The following is an 18,286-nucleotide window of genomic DNA, read 5'->3' on the forward strand; positions in this document are numbered from 1 at the left end:
CTTCTTAAACAAGATCACATACATGAACTTGTACGCAAATAAAGAGGCTCATAGACAAAAAGAGATACAGTCACAAACACATTAAGGAAATGAAACACACACATTTGGACTAACATTCGGATCCGCACAGAGAAATGACTTTGGCCTCAGAGGAGGCTTGCTAAGCGGTCTATGATTATGGGGTGTGTCTTTGTCTCATTTAGTGGTTCCACAAGGAGACAGTCTTCTGCTGTGTCAGACAGATACACACACACACACAGACACCCCCCCCCCACACACACACACACACACCATGCAAACACTACTTACACAATCACTTTGTGACGGCAAATCCCTCTGCCTAAATTTGTTCGACAACTTTTTAACGTGCTTGTGCTTTTGTTGCCGTCTTCCGAGTTAATCTAATGCCTTAGCATGAAAATATTTTCCAGCACCAGAGTAGATTTCATTTCTCTTTTATTTTGGAAAAATATCGCATTTTCCAGTTATAAAAATGACAGGCTCTGTACATACGACTTTTCTCTTAAATACAACACAGTCACAGTGGTCTCAAGTGCCTAAGACATGCATACATACATACTTACATACATACATCATCTGCCAAATAAAAACAGCACAACTTAAATTATAACAAGATTAACAAAAACAACACAACAAAAAGAAGCAAAAATAATTACATAATTAAATTAAACGCATACATCTTTCTTTAGATAACAAATAAATTTTAAAAAACAAAACAAAAGATTCTAACCAGCGGCAGGAGGAGTCATGGTGTCCTTGAATTGGCTGATAGTGGAAGACTGGGGCGGGAGAGGACAGTGCATACATCGACACCAAAAGCGGCCATTTACTTCTTCTGTACACACACACTTGCACACACACATATGCACACACACCTCTATAGTGCAATGAGGTCTTGGCAGTTAAGACTTTATAGCGCGGCCTTGTTCTCTTGGAAAAACATCATTACGAAGTCAGGAAAAAAAGAAGCCAAACAGTCAGGTTTAAGTTGAACAGATGATTTGATAATTAAATATGATGCATGTATTGGTCTGATTTATATCCCTTGCCCCAAGCATTGCCCTTTCTATCAGACGTTTCAGGGCTCAGAGGCCAGTATGGCCCAACAGTATCCATGGTGGATCGATCTGCAGTCACTACTGGAGTTTTCAGTTCTCTGTTTCCTGCTGAGAACCAGCTCAGCTACATCTGCCAGTGCTGTAGAGTTGAAGGTGTTCGGCTGTCCTACAAGTGGTCCTAAACTTTAGATAATCTGATATGGAAAGTTCTGCTTGTGATGCCTTGAATAAATTTCTAAAAATGGTCAGCCTAAAATTACAGGGACTCCTACTGTTGCAACAGCTCCACACTCTACTCTGCAGCACTGTGCAGAACATAAACTACCGGAAATCCAGGACAGATTTTACACAGCAATGTAAAACCACAGCACGTAACAGTACTACAGCAGTACTTTAAAGGCTTTCAGTACACTAAAGGTACTACATTGTTCATTCAGTCGGTACATCACCGTACAATATCATCGGTCAATATCCAAGTCAATGCTCCGCTGCTTATCAGGAGAGAATAGTTCATCCACTGATGAGCTGTAAATCTTCCAGTGCTGCAAGGAGACGTCAAGCAAGTTCTTCGTGAGTTCTCCAGCAGTTTTTGACTGTCTGAGACAGCCTTGTGTCTGTACAACGTCTGTACAACGTCTGTACAAGTGCTGGCACCTTGTTCTGGCGCTTCATCCATAGCATAGAGTCACCAAAAGACCTGCGTCCATCGAAGGCCAAGGATATTGTAAATTGACCCGTAGTATCACTGTAGTCCTCAGTCAAGGCCAAGCAGGTGATGCGTCTGCACTGGCACATCATCACCTTGGCTCAAAGTCCTCTAGGAAATCCCAGGGAACAGCAGCAAACAGCAGGAGTAAAACCTCCCAGAAACAAGCTGAGCTCTACTGCTCAGGGTTGGTGTGTGTGGACAAACATCAACCACAGGAAACTTTGTACCGTAATTATACCTGGAAAACAAAGAAAACAAAGTTAGTGATGGGGCACCAGTACAGATGGAAGGTTATTTTTCTGGTGTGGTAGCTCAAACAGATAAAACAGACTGTGTTCTCACCTCTGTAGCAATGATACATTCATCTTTCTGGTCTGATATGACGTAAACAGACTGGTATTTGGTATCGCTGGAACAGGGGTACCGGCTGTCACTGGGAGTAGGGTACATAGCCTCACTGGTTGGCTGGAATTTGAGGTCGCAGGTTGACTGGTACTGAGGATCCCTCTCTGTATGACAGTTTAAATCAGAGGATGGCTGATCTTTTGCTTCGCTGCATCCTGGTGACTCTGCTGATGCTTTCTTTTCCGAAACATCACTGTAGGATGAACAACAAAGAGATTAGAAATACTGTTCTTCATTCTACGTGGGGTTGTAATGTGTTTAGGGTGATTCTTGAGTACCTGTTCTGTCTTTTCCTGAATCCTTCCCCTCTGCTAGGCTCATCCAGTGGCTCACATTTGGGCTCTGGCTGTTTGCATTCCTCTTCTGTACATGGTGACAGATCTTCTTGCCGGAGTTCATGGACCAGGTTGTACTCCACACTTGGGTAACGAGGCTTAAAGCCATTTTTCTCAGATCCATTGAGGCTGCTGATTCCACTCAGACCCCCAATTGACCCAGCAAGGTCCGAATGATAATCTGCTTTCTTATTGGTGTTTTTAATTGATGTCGTCATCATACCACCAAGCTCTTTGTCACTTCGAAGACAGTTATTGGTTGTGAGGTTATTCATGGTCTCCTGGCTATCACTGTGAACACTGTCGCTATGGTGACTGTGTCGGGTTTGTAGTTTGACGCGAACATAGACCACCAACACAGAGCAACTGATCAGGATCACAAGAACGAGGAAAACGCCTGCACAGACAGCCGTCCACGGGAGTCCACTGTCGTCATCCTCCTCAGTGTCAGTATTCCCACTTTCTGAAGATGAATATCGCCGATCTGGTCCATCAACAACCGGCTGGGAACCCTTGGGAACCTCTGGTAGGAGGAACTGGCAGTTATTCCCACCATAACCCGGCACACAGGCACACACATAGCGACCACCACGTTCATGGCAAGTGGCTCCATTATGACACGGGTTGTGAATGCAGCGAGAGATCGGAGAGCTACAGTTTTTGCCCGTATATCCTGCAAGGAAAAGTTCAGAGTCTCAAAAATGGGTCCAAACAATATTTAGCAAGAAAGTAGATTAAAAACGGCCATACCTGGTGGGCAATTGCATGTGTAGCCATCCACTGTGTCCTGGCAAGTTCCACCATTCTGACAAGGAAAGGACTGGCACAATGCAGAAATGCCGCTGCTAACCTCACAGTTGGGCCCTGAAAAGCCCTCTGGACACTCACACAGGTAAGAGTTAACCAGGTCCACACATTCTGCCCCTGTAAAGTGAAGCATCATTAAGATTAGTCTCCCAATTCCCCACCACTTGATTCAGAAGTAAATGTGGAGTAGGGTATACTGATAAAACACAACAACCTACCACTTAGACAGGGATTGGAGGAGCAATGGTCAATTTTCTTCTCACAAGTGAACCCAGCATACCCCATTAGGCACTGACAGAAGTAGCCACCTTCAGGGTTGTCCACACAGCGTCCACCGTTGAAACACGGCCCGTCTGCACATGTATTGGCGCTTAGCTCACAGTTGTTTCCATAAAAACCAGGTGGACATGTGCACTTATAGCCATTGTCATTGTCCTGTGGACAACAATTCTTGGTTAGGCACAAGTTTAAGGCCGTTGCTGTACCCAAAGACATTCTCGTGTCTTTAAAGTGGTACTCACAATGCAGCTGCCTCCATTTCGACAGGGATTTCCTGAGCATTCATTGACTTGGATCTCACAGTTAGCACCGGTGTGTCCAGGAGGGCAGGAGCATGTGTAGCTGCCCTGACCCGTGTTGGTGCAGGTGGCTCCATTAAGACAAGGCTTATGGTGTGTACAGTAATTCAGGTCTGAAAATACAAACAGTTGCACTTATGAGCCAAACAGATTAAATACAAAACAAGCAAAGACAGAAGGAATTCAAAGAGCAACGCAGCATTTTAGTGAACTTGTCTACAAACTCACCCTGGTTGCAGAAGAGCCCACCCCACCCCTCCTGACAGTTGCACTGCCAGGGTTGTTGGCAGGTGCCGTGGAGGCAACCTGGGTAACGGATGCAGTCATCACAGTAACGCCCACTGAATCCCACGCGACACCTGGGAACACACCAACCAGTTAATGTCAAACTAAAGGAGACGGAGGTCAGGGTAGCTTAGGATAGAGAAGGGCTGGACAAGATGGCTGATAAACGTATTATGATATAAGCATTTCATATCAGTCGATATTGGTAATTATTGATTGAATCATTGCTTTAAATATCTGAAATGCTACCAGACTAGTGATATGACATTTACTCTTTTATTCACAGCTTTTACTCCAGGCTGTAGTTTTTTTTTATTTTTAAGTAGTTATGAGGCACAGTGGCGAAACCTTAAACTGCTGCTGGACAAGTTACTCAACGGGTTGCTGCTACTTAACCAAACGTTCCTCAGCAAGTTGTTGCTAGGTAACCAAAGAGTGAGTGAGTTAGTTGAAGCCACCAATTCAATTCAAAAATAATTTATTGATCCCAAAGAGAAATTGCTTTGGTAACTTTGAGAGGCTGAGTGGCTAAAGCCTTTAATCTGCCTACGTCTCCCAGAATGCTGTGCGGTTCTGGAGTTCAGTGAATATTCTATTAGATGTATTATCTATTTAAAGTTGATCATGAGTCTATCGCAGTATATATTGTTATTGATTTACTGTCCAGCCCTAGTTTAGAGACACATAAAAGCAGCTTGTTTTGAACTTACTTGCATTCTCCTGGTTTGTCACAGAATCCATGTTCTTCATCACATCCGGGAAGACAAATAGCTGTAAAAAGAAAACAAACAGATCAGCCAAACCATGAAAAACAAGATTTTCAAACGGCAACCCTGAAAAAAACAGCAACATTTACATTGCTTCTTGCTTGTCTGCCTTCTGAATTGTGTGTTTACTCATCTGACTCCTCTTTCAGTCTCTCTGGTTCACGTTTTAGCATGTTGAAGGGAATCATTGTCATCGGGTCATGTGTGACCACCCTTAGGTTTTGGGTGTTTTGATGAAATACTACCTTTCAGCCAAGCTGGAAGCTATCACAGTTTGGGTCTCAAAGAAGGAGAACCAGCCAAGAAGCCCCTCTTTTAACAGGCTAGCTCCACAACAAAAAGCCCCCCACACAAAGCCCCCTTTCTCCCCTTGACTGTGGGTCAGAAGTCTCCTTTTCTCACCCCTTGCCTCTGTCCTCCTCCTTTTTATTTCCTTCATCCTCCATCCCCTCCCCTACTCCTTATCTCCTCTTCCTCCTCCTCTCCCCTTCTTTCCCTCTCTCCTCATCCCCCTCCACCTTTTCCCCCCAGGGCCAGCTGGTCTGTGAGGAGCTAACCACCAGACAGCTGCTCCATTGTCTCCTCTCACTGAGCAGCTGCCCCCTCCACAACAATACACGACCCGGCTCGGCCAATCACCGGCCCCAGCCGCAACAATATAGGACCCCCACTTGGCCAATCGGGGAGGAGGTTTGGGGGCGAGGAGGCCCCAGCGGTCTAATGGAAGGCACGCGGCGTGTGAATTACTGAGGAGCCACCGCGGCTCATTAGAACCGAGGCCTCTGGTGCAATGGGATAACTGACTGACGCCTGTTGCACACGGGCCCTCCATTATGAGCTGGAAAAAGTCTCCGAGAATAAAGAGAGGCAAACGACTGCTGGAGAAATAAACTTCAGATTGAAAACACTGTTGTTCAAACTGTGCAGGAAAAAGAAAAACCCCAAAATCTTGATGATGATTGAAAGACAATTCCTTTAAAATGGAAGCGATTAGGTAGCAACTAATCAGAGTTTGGTGGTGACTACTTACATTTACCTCTGTAGGTTTTTGGAAAAAATTTACTTTTATAAGTATTTTTGCTATGCTTTTAATTCAGTATTATTAAGTATCTCTGCTCTTACTTGAGTAAAATCTCCGGATCTTTTATCCAATGAATGAAAAACAAGCATGTTTTAACCAAACACTTAGTAGATACAAACACTTGGAGTTTTTGTTAAAGTTTTCCAAAGAAAGAAATTGATTTTGAAAATTTGTGATTTTGTTATATGAACAGGTTTCATTCTGGTCCTTAACAAAATGTACACATAACTTATATTTTGATCCGTCTGATGATGTATTTTTTAAATATTAAATGATTGATCAGTTACTCAGTACTTGAATAGACTTTTACCAAATACTTTTTTGAGTAATTTCTTGGCTGCTTTTTACTTTTACTGGAGTGAAAACATGTTGAAATAGTGCTACTCTTACTTAAGTACAACTTTTTGGGAACTCTACTCACCTCTGCATCTGACGTATGTGCTATTGTTGTGTTAGTCAATAATATACAGACTACAAGACACTGTGAGCTTGATGCACACATCAGCATCCTCTGCATGAGATCCAAATATTAGCCACTGCTTCACCACTAAGTTGGAAAAGCCTCCCTTCACTTTTTATCCCTCCTTCCTGCTCTTTCATTTAGCTTCCCTGCACCGGCGTAATGAAAGAGTTCGATCAATGAGCAAACCCACTCACGTTCAGTGCAGTACTGGCCCTTCCAGCCAGAGTTGCATATGATTTCCCCTCGCTCGCCACAGGTAAAGTGTCCAAAGGCATCGTCCCGGGGCCGGCAGAAGACGGAGCAGCCGTCGCCGTAGTAGTGCTCATCGCACAGGAAGCGGTAGGAGAAGCGCAGCTCCGTCCTGCTGGCCGTCTGCATGTCCTTGGACCATTCCTCTCCTACGGTCAGGTGCCGCTGCGTGGTGAACCTGCTGATCAGCCGCTCTGGGTTGTCTGCAGAAGAAGTGAATCACAGTTTGAACAAGGTCATTTGTTGTCACTCTGAAGGTTAAGATGCAATAGAACAATTTCTACTGTCACTGACTGTAACTCCAGAGCAATAAATGATGGGAAAATGCTAAGAGAGCAAAGGGCAACTTTAAAATAAAACCCAAAATAAGAGTCAAAATGACACACAAATGACCTTATTTTAGGTGAAATGTTGAAATGTAAAAAGCATGAGTGTATCCTGATGATATCTGAGTGGGAAAACATGCCTCTGCACACCAACAAGACCACCCCTTCACACACACACACACACACACACACACCCCTATCCTGTCACCCACCTGTTGTCAGGTCGTCCAGGGAGTCCGTGTGCAGAGCTTCAATGATCAGTGAAAACGTCCCCTGAGGAAAGACAGACATACAGACAGAATCAACAGCTGCTCTGCTTGCAGATAAACCTCCCCCTTACCTTTAGCCTCCAGAGCCACAGAGGGCCATTAGGAGCCCTCATAAACTTCACAGTCTAATTCTAATACTGATTAGAGGCCTAATAAGGCCAGGCTACCTGCTTCTTCTTTTTTTCACACCCCTGCTACTATCACACTCACCGCTGTGAAACCCAAAATGAGGTGGAATTTCACGCTGCGCTGCAAATGATGTGCCAACTCAGAGGATGTTAGATTTCCCACCACGGCTGATCGGAGGGGGAAATCTTTTTGGTGACACCGCCCCTCTCTCCCTCTTTCTCACCCGCATCCCCTCCCTGTTTTATCCCACCAAAGAGCGCAGAGTTACTACAATAGCCCCTCTCACACGCTGCTGACAAAGACCCTCACAAGTGTTGAGTCTGGGAGCATCTGTTAGGGCTTTTTTTCCCCCCTTCATAAAATCCATCACAAAAGTCCAATTCCAACGCCAGTAACATAAAACGTGACGATAAGTGATGTGGGGGATAACAACTGTCATCTCCGGTTACTCACCGGCCACGTGAAGCCGAAGGAAAAGCGGATCGGGTTAGGTGAAGCTGTCCGCGTTGGTCTCCGGCACCTGGAAGGAGTTGGAGCCGAGCACGGGAGTCACCGCGCCGCCGTAGGTGCAGGGAGGCTCCGGAGAGACGCTGGCCTGGTAGTGCTTCAGGCAGACCCGAAAGAAAGTCTTGCACTCGCACTGCTGGTGGCCCTGCGGGTGCGCGGCGCCTCCCGGGCAACAGTTGGTGTTCCCAGCTATTCCCTTCTTGTTGAGAAACTCCTGCAGCTTGAGCTCGAACACGCCTGAGCACAAAACCTACAACACAGGGGGGGAAACACTCATATGGGATCGATCTGAGATAAGAATCTCAAGAGTGAGGAAATTAGAATGAGATTTTAGGAGCCCTGGGTGTTGGGACGTACCTGGCAGGTGAGTGAGGACAGACTGACCATGAGGAGCAGACGCAGGCGTCCCATTGTGTTGACAGCCTCCTCAACAAGCAGTGAAAGCTCCGCGGGTCCGAGTCTCACCACTCAAACACTCATGGAGAAAGTTTTCAAAGCTGCGCTCACGGTCAAGGCGACGCTTTTACGCACAAGGCTGAAAATTAGGAGACACTTTTCCTGGAGCGCGTCAGTCACCTGTCCATCTGCTCACTCCCTCAAAAGTGTCGGATTTTTTTTTCTTTTCGTTTCTCAAAGCGAATCGGACTTTCACAGATTCAAGTAAGATCCAGCGGAATAGTCCCCCTTAGAGAAATCCAGAGCGGAAATATCGGAGTTAATTCCAACTAGGTTGTAGAAAAGATGATCTTCTTCATTTGGTCCAGTTTATTTCTTTGTTTTCAGGATGTTTTCATCCTAAACACAGAAAACAACCTCCGCTCCTCTCCTTTGATGACATGTATCAGTGAGTAAGTCTGATAGGTTTTCTGCCCTGCGCAGGGTTTTATACAGGGCCAGCAAGCGAAGGGTAATAAGATGCAAATGAGGCCCTCTGCCTCTCTTCTTCCCCTCCTTCCACCACCACCACAAGTCCGCCCCGGGGCCATTACAAAGAAACAGGAGGAGGAGGAGGAGGGTAGGAGTCCCCCCTCCAAAAAAAAAAAAAGAGGAGTCCCCCCCCCCTCTCTCTCTTTTTCTCTCAAGGGGACAGACCAAATGGCTACTGAGCTGTTAAATGTACAACAACCCCTCGCTTCCCCTGATGGCTCCCTCCTCCACAGCGCGGAGCCTATTTACATTCCGACAAATTCTTTTACCTCCACACGAAATCCTCAACTCTACCGGGAGATTTATTATTTGCGCAGCGGCGGCAGAAGCCAGTTAGACGGTGGGTTCTCATATCTGAGCTGACTATGGTGAAGTCTTGGCTGGCCTGATGCTGGCTGGCTGGCCGCGCAAGCCAGCCGCTAACGACCATCTGCTCCATCGCATTCCTATGGTGTTACCCCGTTTTTTTGAACGTTCCCACCCAAAACCAGTCAATCTGTTCCTGTTGAAGTAATTTATTGACGCGTAGATCTGCTCCGTGCAGGCTAACAAAACTAAAATGTGCGCCCATAATCGTTAAATTTATTATAGTTTTGCTGGCAGATGAGCTATTTTGGTTAATTAATAAATAGTTCCCTAAGTATCTGTGACAACATCTTAAAAAGAGCTTATCTACTAGTTAAATCACAGCTTTCTATAAATGTTTACTGTGCATTTGTGTTTATCTTGAGTCGCGTAAGGCCAGTAAACATCAATTTTGCGTTCTCCAAACAAAAACATCACGTCGGTGCGCAAATATCCCCCAAATTACGCACAAGGATCACAGATCAGCGCACCTCAAACGTTAATTTTTCTTCATGTCTGTATTTTCCTTACACGCTCTTTGGTATAGGCAGCAAAAAAAAAAAAGTACACGGTGGTGTGTCACTCGCGTGGCTGTCATTAAGGGACTTTGTGAGGAGAGGGCGGAGGGAGGATGAGGAGGAGGGGACTCACAGAGGGAGTAAACTTTTTTCTCTTTGTGCTTTCAGCTGTATGTTAATTGGGCCGGCAGCACCTGCTCTCTCACAATAATACAACACCAGAGACACACACACACACACCGACACGAAAAGCACGGCCAGTTTTATAAACGGTAATCTGAACGTGTGTTTATATACATATAAATAAATATTTTATCATCTAGAGACGCGAGCATGAGCTGGTTTTTACAATCTGCTGCTAAAAAAGTGACCCGCAGGCCTGTTTGTCTCACAGCCGGATGACATCAGCTCACATGAACTCACAGGCTCATTTGCATATGTGTGTGTTGTTGTTTTTTTTATCCGCAGAAAAATGCGGGGAAGAATGCGCACTTGTTGCCATGAAGTTATCATGAGCTGGCCTCTGGCCCTAAAGCAGCTTTAGATGCTAATGGTTCTTTGATCAAACTTTAAGTAAATCCCTCAGCATGCTACTCTTCTTCTGCTGTGTCACATTTGTAAAATATCTTAAGGCTTTCTCATTTCAACCATCGGTTACAGCTAAAATATGCTAGCTGTGAATACGTGGGCTATGTCCACAAAAAGTAAATGAAAGGCTTTAAAGAGAGTTGCTGATTGGCCAGAACAGTTAATTGGTGTTTGGTGCCACACTTGTCAATCACCTCAGGCGTAAAGCTTTGCAGCAGAGACCGGAGAGACGGCCTCCTTTCTCAATTATTTATTTATTACTGTGTTGGCACAGCAGCAGCGGAACAGGCGCGCTGCATCAGAGCGCTATGCCACTTCTTATGTCTATCAACATGCACGCAGGTTGGTGAGGAGGAGGAGGAAAAGGAGGAAGGAAGAAGGAGGGGCCTTAATTAACATCTCCAGTAGAAGCTGCGCTGCAGAGCATCAGTGTTTTGGTTCACAAAAAAGGAGCTAATTCACAATCTACAGCTAACATATGGCCGGCTTTCAGCCATGTCAACACATACAGGGCTGATGCGTTTCTATGTTGAAGGTGGAAAGAGCAACAGAGTGTTCCCACAGCATGATGCTGCCTCCACCATGTCTGGGACAGTGAGTACAATGAAAAGAAACATTGTGCAGCCTCAGCCTGTGTCACATGCACAGGTTAGAGTTTACTAACGACTACTCACATTTAGTCTTTTACATTTATTTAAGTAAAACTTTCAAAAAAATTGACTCTTAGGACTGTTTCTACTTTTACTTTTACCTAAGTAATTTTATTATTAAGTATTTCTACTCTTACCTGAGTAGAATTTCAAGATTCTCTCCCCACTTTGACCAAAATGTGAAGTTTGTTATAATCAAAAAATCACCAGAAATCACCTAACCCCCCAGACCTGCAGCTTTATACTGAAAGAAATTTATTTTTATTTTCTTTTGCCTGATTTTATTGTTTTATAGTGATGTTATTTATATGAATTAGTTTCATTTTTTCCCTTAAAATACTAACATTTACACATAACGTTATATTTTGTAATTTCTTTAAAGTAGTTTTATTAGTTTTGTGTTTTCACAAACAAACTAAAGAACACAGAATTGTGCACCAAGCTTTTATATCACATTTACTAAGTGGAGGAGAAGAAAAAAGGGGTAAAACTACCACTGCACTACAGTCACAGTCATATCATTTTGAATCTTCTTTGGTCTTATGAATTACCTACTGCAATAATGATCAATGATGTAACTTTTAAATGAATGATGTTTTGATCAGATATTATTAATTGAGTCGCCTTTTTATTTTTACTCCTAGTTATGTTGAAGTAATGCTACTTTTACTTGACGACATGTTTTTGGTAGTCTACCCGCCTCTTTAGTCTCTTGGTGTTTTAAAAGTTATGTTGTACTTTAGAAATTGCAATGGCAGTTATTGCAATTTTTTATTACACTTTTATACTAATTTAACAGCCTAGCATCTGATTCATATTATTACCCATATGAACCAATGTTGACTTCTCTCTGTTAAAAATGCAAATAAATAAAAATAAGTTTAAGCTAAAGATATGTTGAAGCAGTGCTACTCTTCCTTGCAGGGCCGGCCCAAGGAAAATGCGAATTAAGCGGGTGATTAAGGCCCCTAGTGCTCCACTGTATAGCATTATAACATACATATTTAAAATGGCATTGAATAATACAAGCTGAATGCTGTTACACATGGAAAAACGATTTCTTTCTATCACTTTTATGATAAAAGGTTGCTGCCACTCTTGGGAAGATATCAAACTTGCTAACTGTAAATTTGGGGTTTATCCGCTGATGTAACTTTCAAATAGATAAAATAATATGGCACACTTAAATTCCACTCTGCTTTCCAAAACTCAAGTTTTGTTTTGTTTGTTTGCTACTCCTCTAGGGTTAAAATAACACTGGGTGATGTAAGCCAATGACAAACAACGATACACAGTAGCGTAGCAACGATAAAGCATCTGGTGTTGACATGTTGGCATGGGGGGCCCCCAAATAAGAATCTGCTTAGGGCCTCAAAAAGGTTTGGACCGGCCCTGCTTCCTTGAGTATAATGTTTGGGTACTGTGCAGTTTTGTTGCAGCATAAGCTTGTTTTGGTGTCTGTGGATTGCCTGACTGAAAGGCCTTTAACCTAAGAGCTGACGCCATTATGTTGCTGCCTGCCTCAGTTTTTCCACATTTACCCCCTGAACTGCAGGACGCTGCTGATTTCTGATTTCAGCCCACAGTGTTGCTGCCACCGGTGCTCGTTTGGCATGCCGTAAAATCTGTGTCTTGAAGGCTTTTATTCAAACTCATCCCGACTTTCAGAGGTCCTCTGTGGTCTCTCTGTATCTACCATCAGTCACTCATCGCCATGACGTGGCGCACATTTCCTGATTATGGCAGCAAAGCGTGACTGAAAGGCATGTGAGATGAGCCCCCTCAGCTCAGCAACATCAAGACGACACTTCTCCCCCCCAAAGCATAATTTATGTCAGGAGATTGTGTGTCTTAAGGAAACAGCAGAAACTCCTCCCCTCTGATCCCTCTTCTTTTGCGTGCGTGCATGTAGATGCGTGGACGCGCGTGAGTGGGAGTGGGGGCGGGGTAAAAATTGTTTAAGTGGAGGTCTGATTGTTTAATTGAAGTGCTTTCCTGTTGTCTATCTGTGTGTGCGCGCGTGTGAGACAGAATAGCTGCATGTGAGCGCGTGCTTGTCGGCGCACGCGCGCTCGCTCAGCGGGAACAACAAAGGGAGAGGTCTCGCGCCCCGCCGCCCATTCATCTCTTTCTCTGGTGAAGTAATTCCCATTGATTCCTATTGAACGGCGAGTCGTGAGCCCCTCAGGGGAGAACTTGTGATTTGTGAAGGGTCGCGAGGACAGGACACGCCCCTCCTCGAGCCCCGGCCATCTGCTCACCAAACACCACAACACCGACCGAGCCGCCACCAAATGTCCTCTCATCACTGACTGCCTACTGCCTCCTATAACGCATCATTTTCTGTGCCATCGTTTTTATTTCTCGGCCTAATCTGCAGCAGCAGCAGCAGCAGCAGCAGAAGAAGAAGAAGCCACGCCAAGCTGTGGATGTAAGCTGCTGGCCTCCGGAGCCAAATCACAGTGGTGGCATGCAGGGGCTGTGAGGTGGCCATATGGCCTGTGAGTGTGTATGTGCGTGCCAAGAAATGGATGGATGGCCATCGTGGGAACCTCCACATCATCACCATCACACCAGCTACACACACACATGCACATTGTTGCACATAGCGTGATGGCCTTTGCTTCAGTCAGCTGTAGAAATCAAAGTTCAAAAGGACTCTGGACTGCATGGGTCAGCATAGCGCTGGTTCTGGTTTACATGGAAGAATACTCATTCAGATTAGCATCACTGCTAAGTGAGATAAAGCTCAACTGAGATGGATATTCAGTCATGCAGAAGTCTAGCTGTTAGAGAACATTGATAGATTGTAAAGGCCAACTGAGTGTAGTTACTTTTGTTTATTGTAACTACGGTATTGTGTTAAAGTTCTACTGACCTTTAGCACGTGACGTCACGCTCTTCAGAACTCTGCCCGCTCCGCCATAGCAACCAATGAGCTCCTGTAAAGCCTGTCAACAAACAGACATCTGGTGGCAAAATATTGCTTTGATTTAGTTGATTTCACTTTTAAAATGGTCACAGGGTATGTTTGTCGGCTGCACAAACAGACAAGGATGCAAACCAAAACTTGTCATTTTATTTTATGGCTTTTAATGAGGATAGATATGGCGGCGACGGATAGCAGCCGTCAATCATAATGACTGGCAGCCCTCGGCGTAACTGCGGATCTGCAGTGAACATTTTTACAAGGTAAGAGTATTACCGTTAATATACTTTATAAGTATAATTAGAAAAATATCAAACATTGTGTTATGGAGAAGGTACGTGTGTAACCATTAGGAACCATGGAAACAATGCCGCACCGTCATAGCAAGGGGAGACGCTGCTTATGACATAGTGACGTCACGTGGCGTGAATTCAGGCAAAGTCGGTAATTTGATCAACACATCACGAGGGAGGAGGTACGGGTCGGTTTCTAAGCTAACTGTTCTGTAAATACCGCCATCTATGAGCCTCAACCAGGTGTGTTACGTTCACAGATAAATTAGCTCGATCCGAACAAGTAGAATCTGTGAATAAACTGGCAAAAACAACTTCAGTCGCTCTGTTCAGTACTGAAGTCCCTGACTTCCGACGTCCATCATGGCGCTTCGAATGATTAAGTGACGTAGTTGCACAGGGTCAATGCTTTTATTTTGGTAACTTCCTAGTTAAGGTAGCTATGGTAACAGAACACATAGCTGTTACCATAAAAAAAACAACGGAAAAACTAATAAAAAGCAACTTAAAATTTTAACTCCAGTCAATAAGGGAACAAGGCGATACAAGTTTATTTGAGTAATTTCACATGTTCATGAAAATTAAGTTAGTGCTTGCATTAATGAATAAATTGTACCGATGTTTTATTTGTTCATGTCTAGCTCTTACAGTGGTTGATGGGTTTAATAAATCTTTATTTAACCATCAGTTCCGGCCTTCTCAAAATTGACTGGATGCCACACAGAGATAGATAGACAATTATTTAACACTGGTGTCATACTATAACTCATATTAATCAATCAAGTTTAAAAGTAAAGTCTTAAAAACATCATATAGTCACCAATTGAGAAACCAGTAACAGACATACAGTATGTTATAAGTTAATATGGTTTGTTCCACTGGCAGATTATTTCTCTTATAACTAGAACTTTTTCCATCAAGATTAAGGAATTACTGACTCAAAACAAACTCATATTTCTTGCTGAAAAGTTACTTGTAAATTAGTTTTTCTTATTTCAAGTGTACTTTGCTCTAGAAACTAGAAACAGACCCTCAGTTTAAAGTATTAATCTTCTGTTTCCTCTAAGGTTTTGTTCTTTTGCAGTGCAAATATTATTTAATTTTAAGAAGTACTCATTGAATCCACAGAAATGGTGTAACATTTTAACAGCTTGTTAATAGGAAGCTTTAGCAACACGTTTTGCCACAACTGGTAATCAAAAAAATAAAGTATAAAAAATCAGTGTGAATTTTGATACTGGATACGAACTAAAAACAACCAGACAAATCCGTCTCCCCTGGATTATGAACAAATCACAGAGAAGCTGCCCCTGGAGATGCCTGACCCGCCGCTCTCCAGGACTCCTTGGCCTTTAGCTTGAGAAGCAGCGGTCTCCAGCAGCTGGATTAGCCGGGCCAGCTGCCCGCAGAGACGCTGGACCCTGACACCAGGCCCGACCCCCAGTGTTCCTGCTATCAGGAGACCTGAGGGGATCTGGACAGGGCTTGGTGTGTGTGACTGCGTATCTGTGTGTGCTGCTCATTCAATCGGACAACTGTTGAGCTCTTACAGATTTGGGCAGCAGAGCTCTTTGTGCGAGTGTGTGCGTGCTTGTATGGCCGATTCTTTCCGGGGGTTAACTGCTGATCCAGTACAAATGGGAGGTGCTGGGGGTGGGTGGGGGCTTTCAGCGGGGCTGAGGGCAGTCGTGTGCTCCTGGAACATCTGCCTCTGTTACCCCCGAGTCAAGCTTTGGTCAGGACAGGAGAAGAGGGGAGGCGGGGGGGGGGGCTGCAGGGAGACGGGAATCAAAGGGGATGCCATCGAAGAGGAGAAAGAAGAGCAAGTGTAGGAGGAGGAGGAAGCTGAAAAGATATAACGTGAATAGGCAGCAGACCCAAACTATGAGAAATGAGAATGAGATGCAGGATTATAGAGTTTAAGCCCCACTCTGGACTGGCCACTGTGTAGCACTTTGTGGGGGGTTGTGTATGAATGTATGCATGCAGATGTGTGCAAAAGCAGGTGTTCAGTTCACTGGAGCAAACGCGTATTTTACGAGCAGGTGTTTATTTATAGGCTGGAGTTTTGATAAGACTCAACATTAAAGCTGCAGTAACTTTTATAAATGTTTTTTTTTTACATATCTGTAAAACTGTCAGCATGTTGTGACAGTTTGAGACAGATAATCTGTGAAAAGATCGATCTCTCCCTGAGCTACTGTTGCCGTCTGATGAAATGCACTGATCCCAACCAACAACAGCAGAGAGGAGGGTCTTAATGCTGTCAATCATCCTCATGTATTGGCTGCTAAATGTGGTGGTAGTGGAGAAACAGGTTACAGTTACAGGAAAACCGTCATTGGTGGCTATGCTAATTAGCATGAACATCCATAACAGGCAATGCAAGCTGCAGAGTAGCAGAGAGCAAGAGAGGAAGCAAGAGAGAGGATGAGTAGCACCTCACAGAAGGTGATTGACAGCGCTAAGACCCTCCTCCTGGCTCTGATTGGTTGCTTCGAGTTTGCACTGGAAGAAGGCAGAAGAGCTCATTTTTCACAGATTATCTGTTTCGTACCAACATGTAACGACAAAGTGATGGTTTCAACAAATATGTAAAAAAAAATACATTTTTATAAAAGTTACATACTGCAAATTTAAGACATTTTATGACATTATTAAACTGAAAAATGGATTAGCTCTTATAGTTTAAATATGAATGTCAGCCAGCTCTAGTCTACTTTTTTAAAAACAAAATTAAGAATGCATTGGTACTCTAATGTTATATTATTTCAATAAAAAAATGTAATGCAAATTTATTTCTCTTCTTGCCTTATAAATGAGTAAAAAGTTTAAATTCATTTTCACCCAACTTAGAAATTTCCAATCTTAAAACTGAGAGGAGGAGGAGGAGGAGGAGTCCTGCTGCTTCCTCTCTCTCTTGTTTGTGACTAAAATTTACAACGCTGCTCCTCCTTCCTTGGATAAAGTGTTTGAGAAGAATACTGGTTGTTTGGGAGGATTGTCCACTCAGCCCATGGAGCATCTGGCTGAGAAACAACAGATGCTGACAGCTGGACTGACTGCCAGCATATGTTCCCTTCCTTATTATTGCTCAGTGCGGACAATAGAATGGACGGGATGGGGTTGCTTTGTGTTGGGAAGGTAGACCTAATAGCTTGTGACTCCAGAGAGGAGGACCACCCCCCTCCCATTCTCTTTGAGTGCAATTAGACCCTTACTTACTCTTGCCTGGAGAGGTATTATGAGGTCTGACTGAACCCACAAAACTACAATTGTTCATTCTCATTCATGACATTTTAGAAAGTGTATTTGTAATTACGGTAGAACCAGAGCACTGGCAACCTCGGTTACTTTTTCTAAAAGCCTGCATATTCATTAACCTTCTGTTTTGGACATATTATTTCACAAAGATGTACTCTTAAACATTAAACATTGAAATTCAGTGCAAGAAATGACTAAAAACTTCCACAAACATTTAGGATTCATACAGTAGACTTTATTTATTGTACTGGAGTTATTCACTAGTTTGGCCCAGTAGTTAAATGGACCATTGGAGACGACAGAGAAATAATTCAGAGTCCACTGCAACAACAATGAAAACTTCCTGGTTATTCCACCAAATATTGATTTCTGAACTCTTCCTGAGTTAAAACATCAGTATTGTTGTTTCTAAATGAACATGAACTTGTACTTCTTTGCTTTATTTGAGAAAGCTCTGCATCTTTTTGTTATTTTGACCATTTCTCATTTTCTGCAAATAAAAACAAAACGTTTGCTTGGATTTTCAGATACATGTTGTCAGTAATTTATAGAATAAAATAACAATCTTCATTTTACTCAAACATATACCTATAAAGAGTAAAATCAGAGAAACTGATCATTTTAAGTGGTCTCTTATTTTTTTTTCCAGAGCTGTGTATATGTGAATATATTGTAGAGTAATTTAAACATGGATTTCTGCAGGATAATTTCATTTTTTGTCTGTGGAAAAAAACATAAACAACAGAATTAAAAATGATTATTACACTGCAAAAACACAAAATC

At 43.4% G+C, this 18,286-nt stretch overlaps 1 protein-coding gene across 1 annotated transcript; it reads right to left on the minus strand.

The window, feature by feature from the left end:
* Positions 1–439: 439 nt before the first annotated feature.
* Positions 440–8,883, minus strand: dldh (dihydrolipoamide dehydrogenase). Its single transcript, XM_032560933.1, is given in 13 exon segments — positions 440–2,026; positions 2,131–2,386; positions 2,472–3,201; positions 3,279–3,452; positions 3,554–3,770; positions 3,857–4,026; positions 4,142–4,272; positions 4,909–4,969; positions 6,704–6,961; positions 7,297–7,357; positions 7,936–7,984; positions 7,986–8,239; positions 8,347–8,883. Coding segments are annotated over 13 exon segments (2,421 nt in total). The 5' UTR covers positions 8,401–8,883; the 3' UTR covers positions 440–2,020.
* Positions 8,884–18,286: the final 9,403 nt, after the last annotated feature.

This window comes from Xiphophorus hellerii, chromosome 4 (assembly GCF_003331165.1).
Source record: "Xiphophorus hellerii strain 12219 chromosome 4, Xiphophorus_hellerii-4.1, whole genome shotgun sequence".
Taxonomy (NCBI): Eukaryota; Metazoa; Chordata; class Actinopteri; order Cyprinodontiformes; family Poeciliidae; genus Xiphophorus; species Xiphophorus hellerii.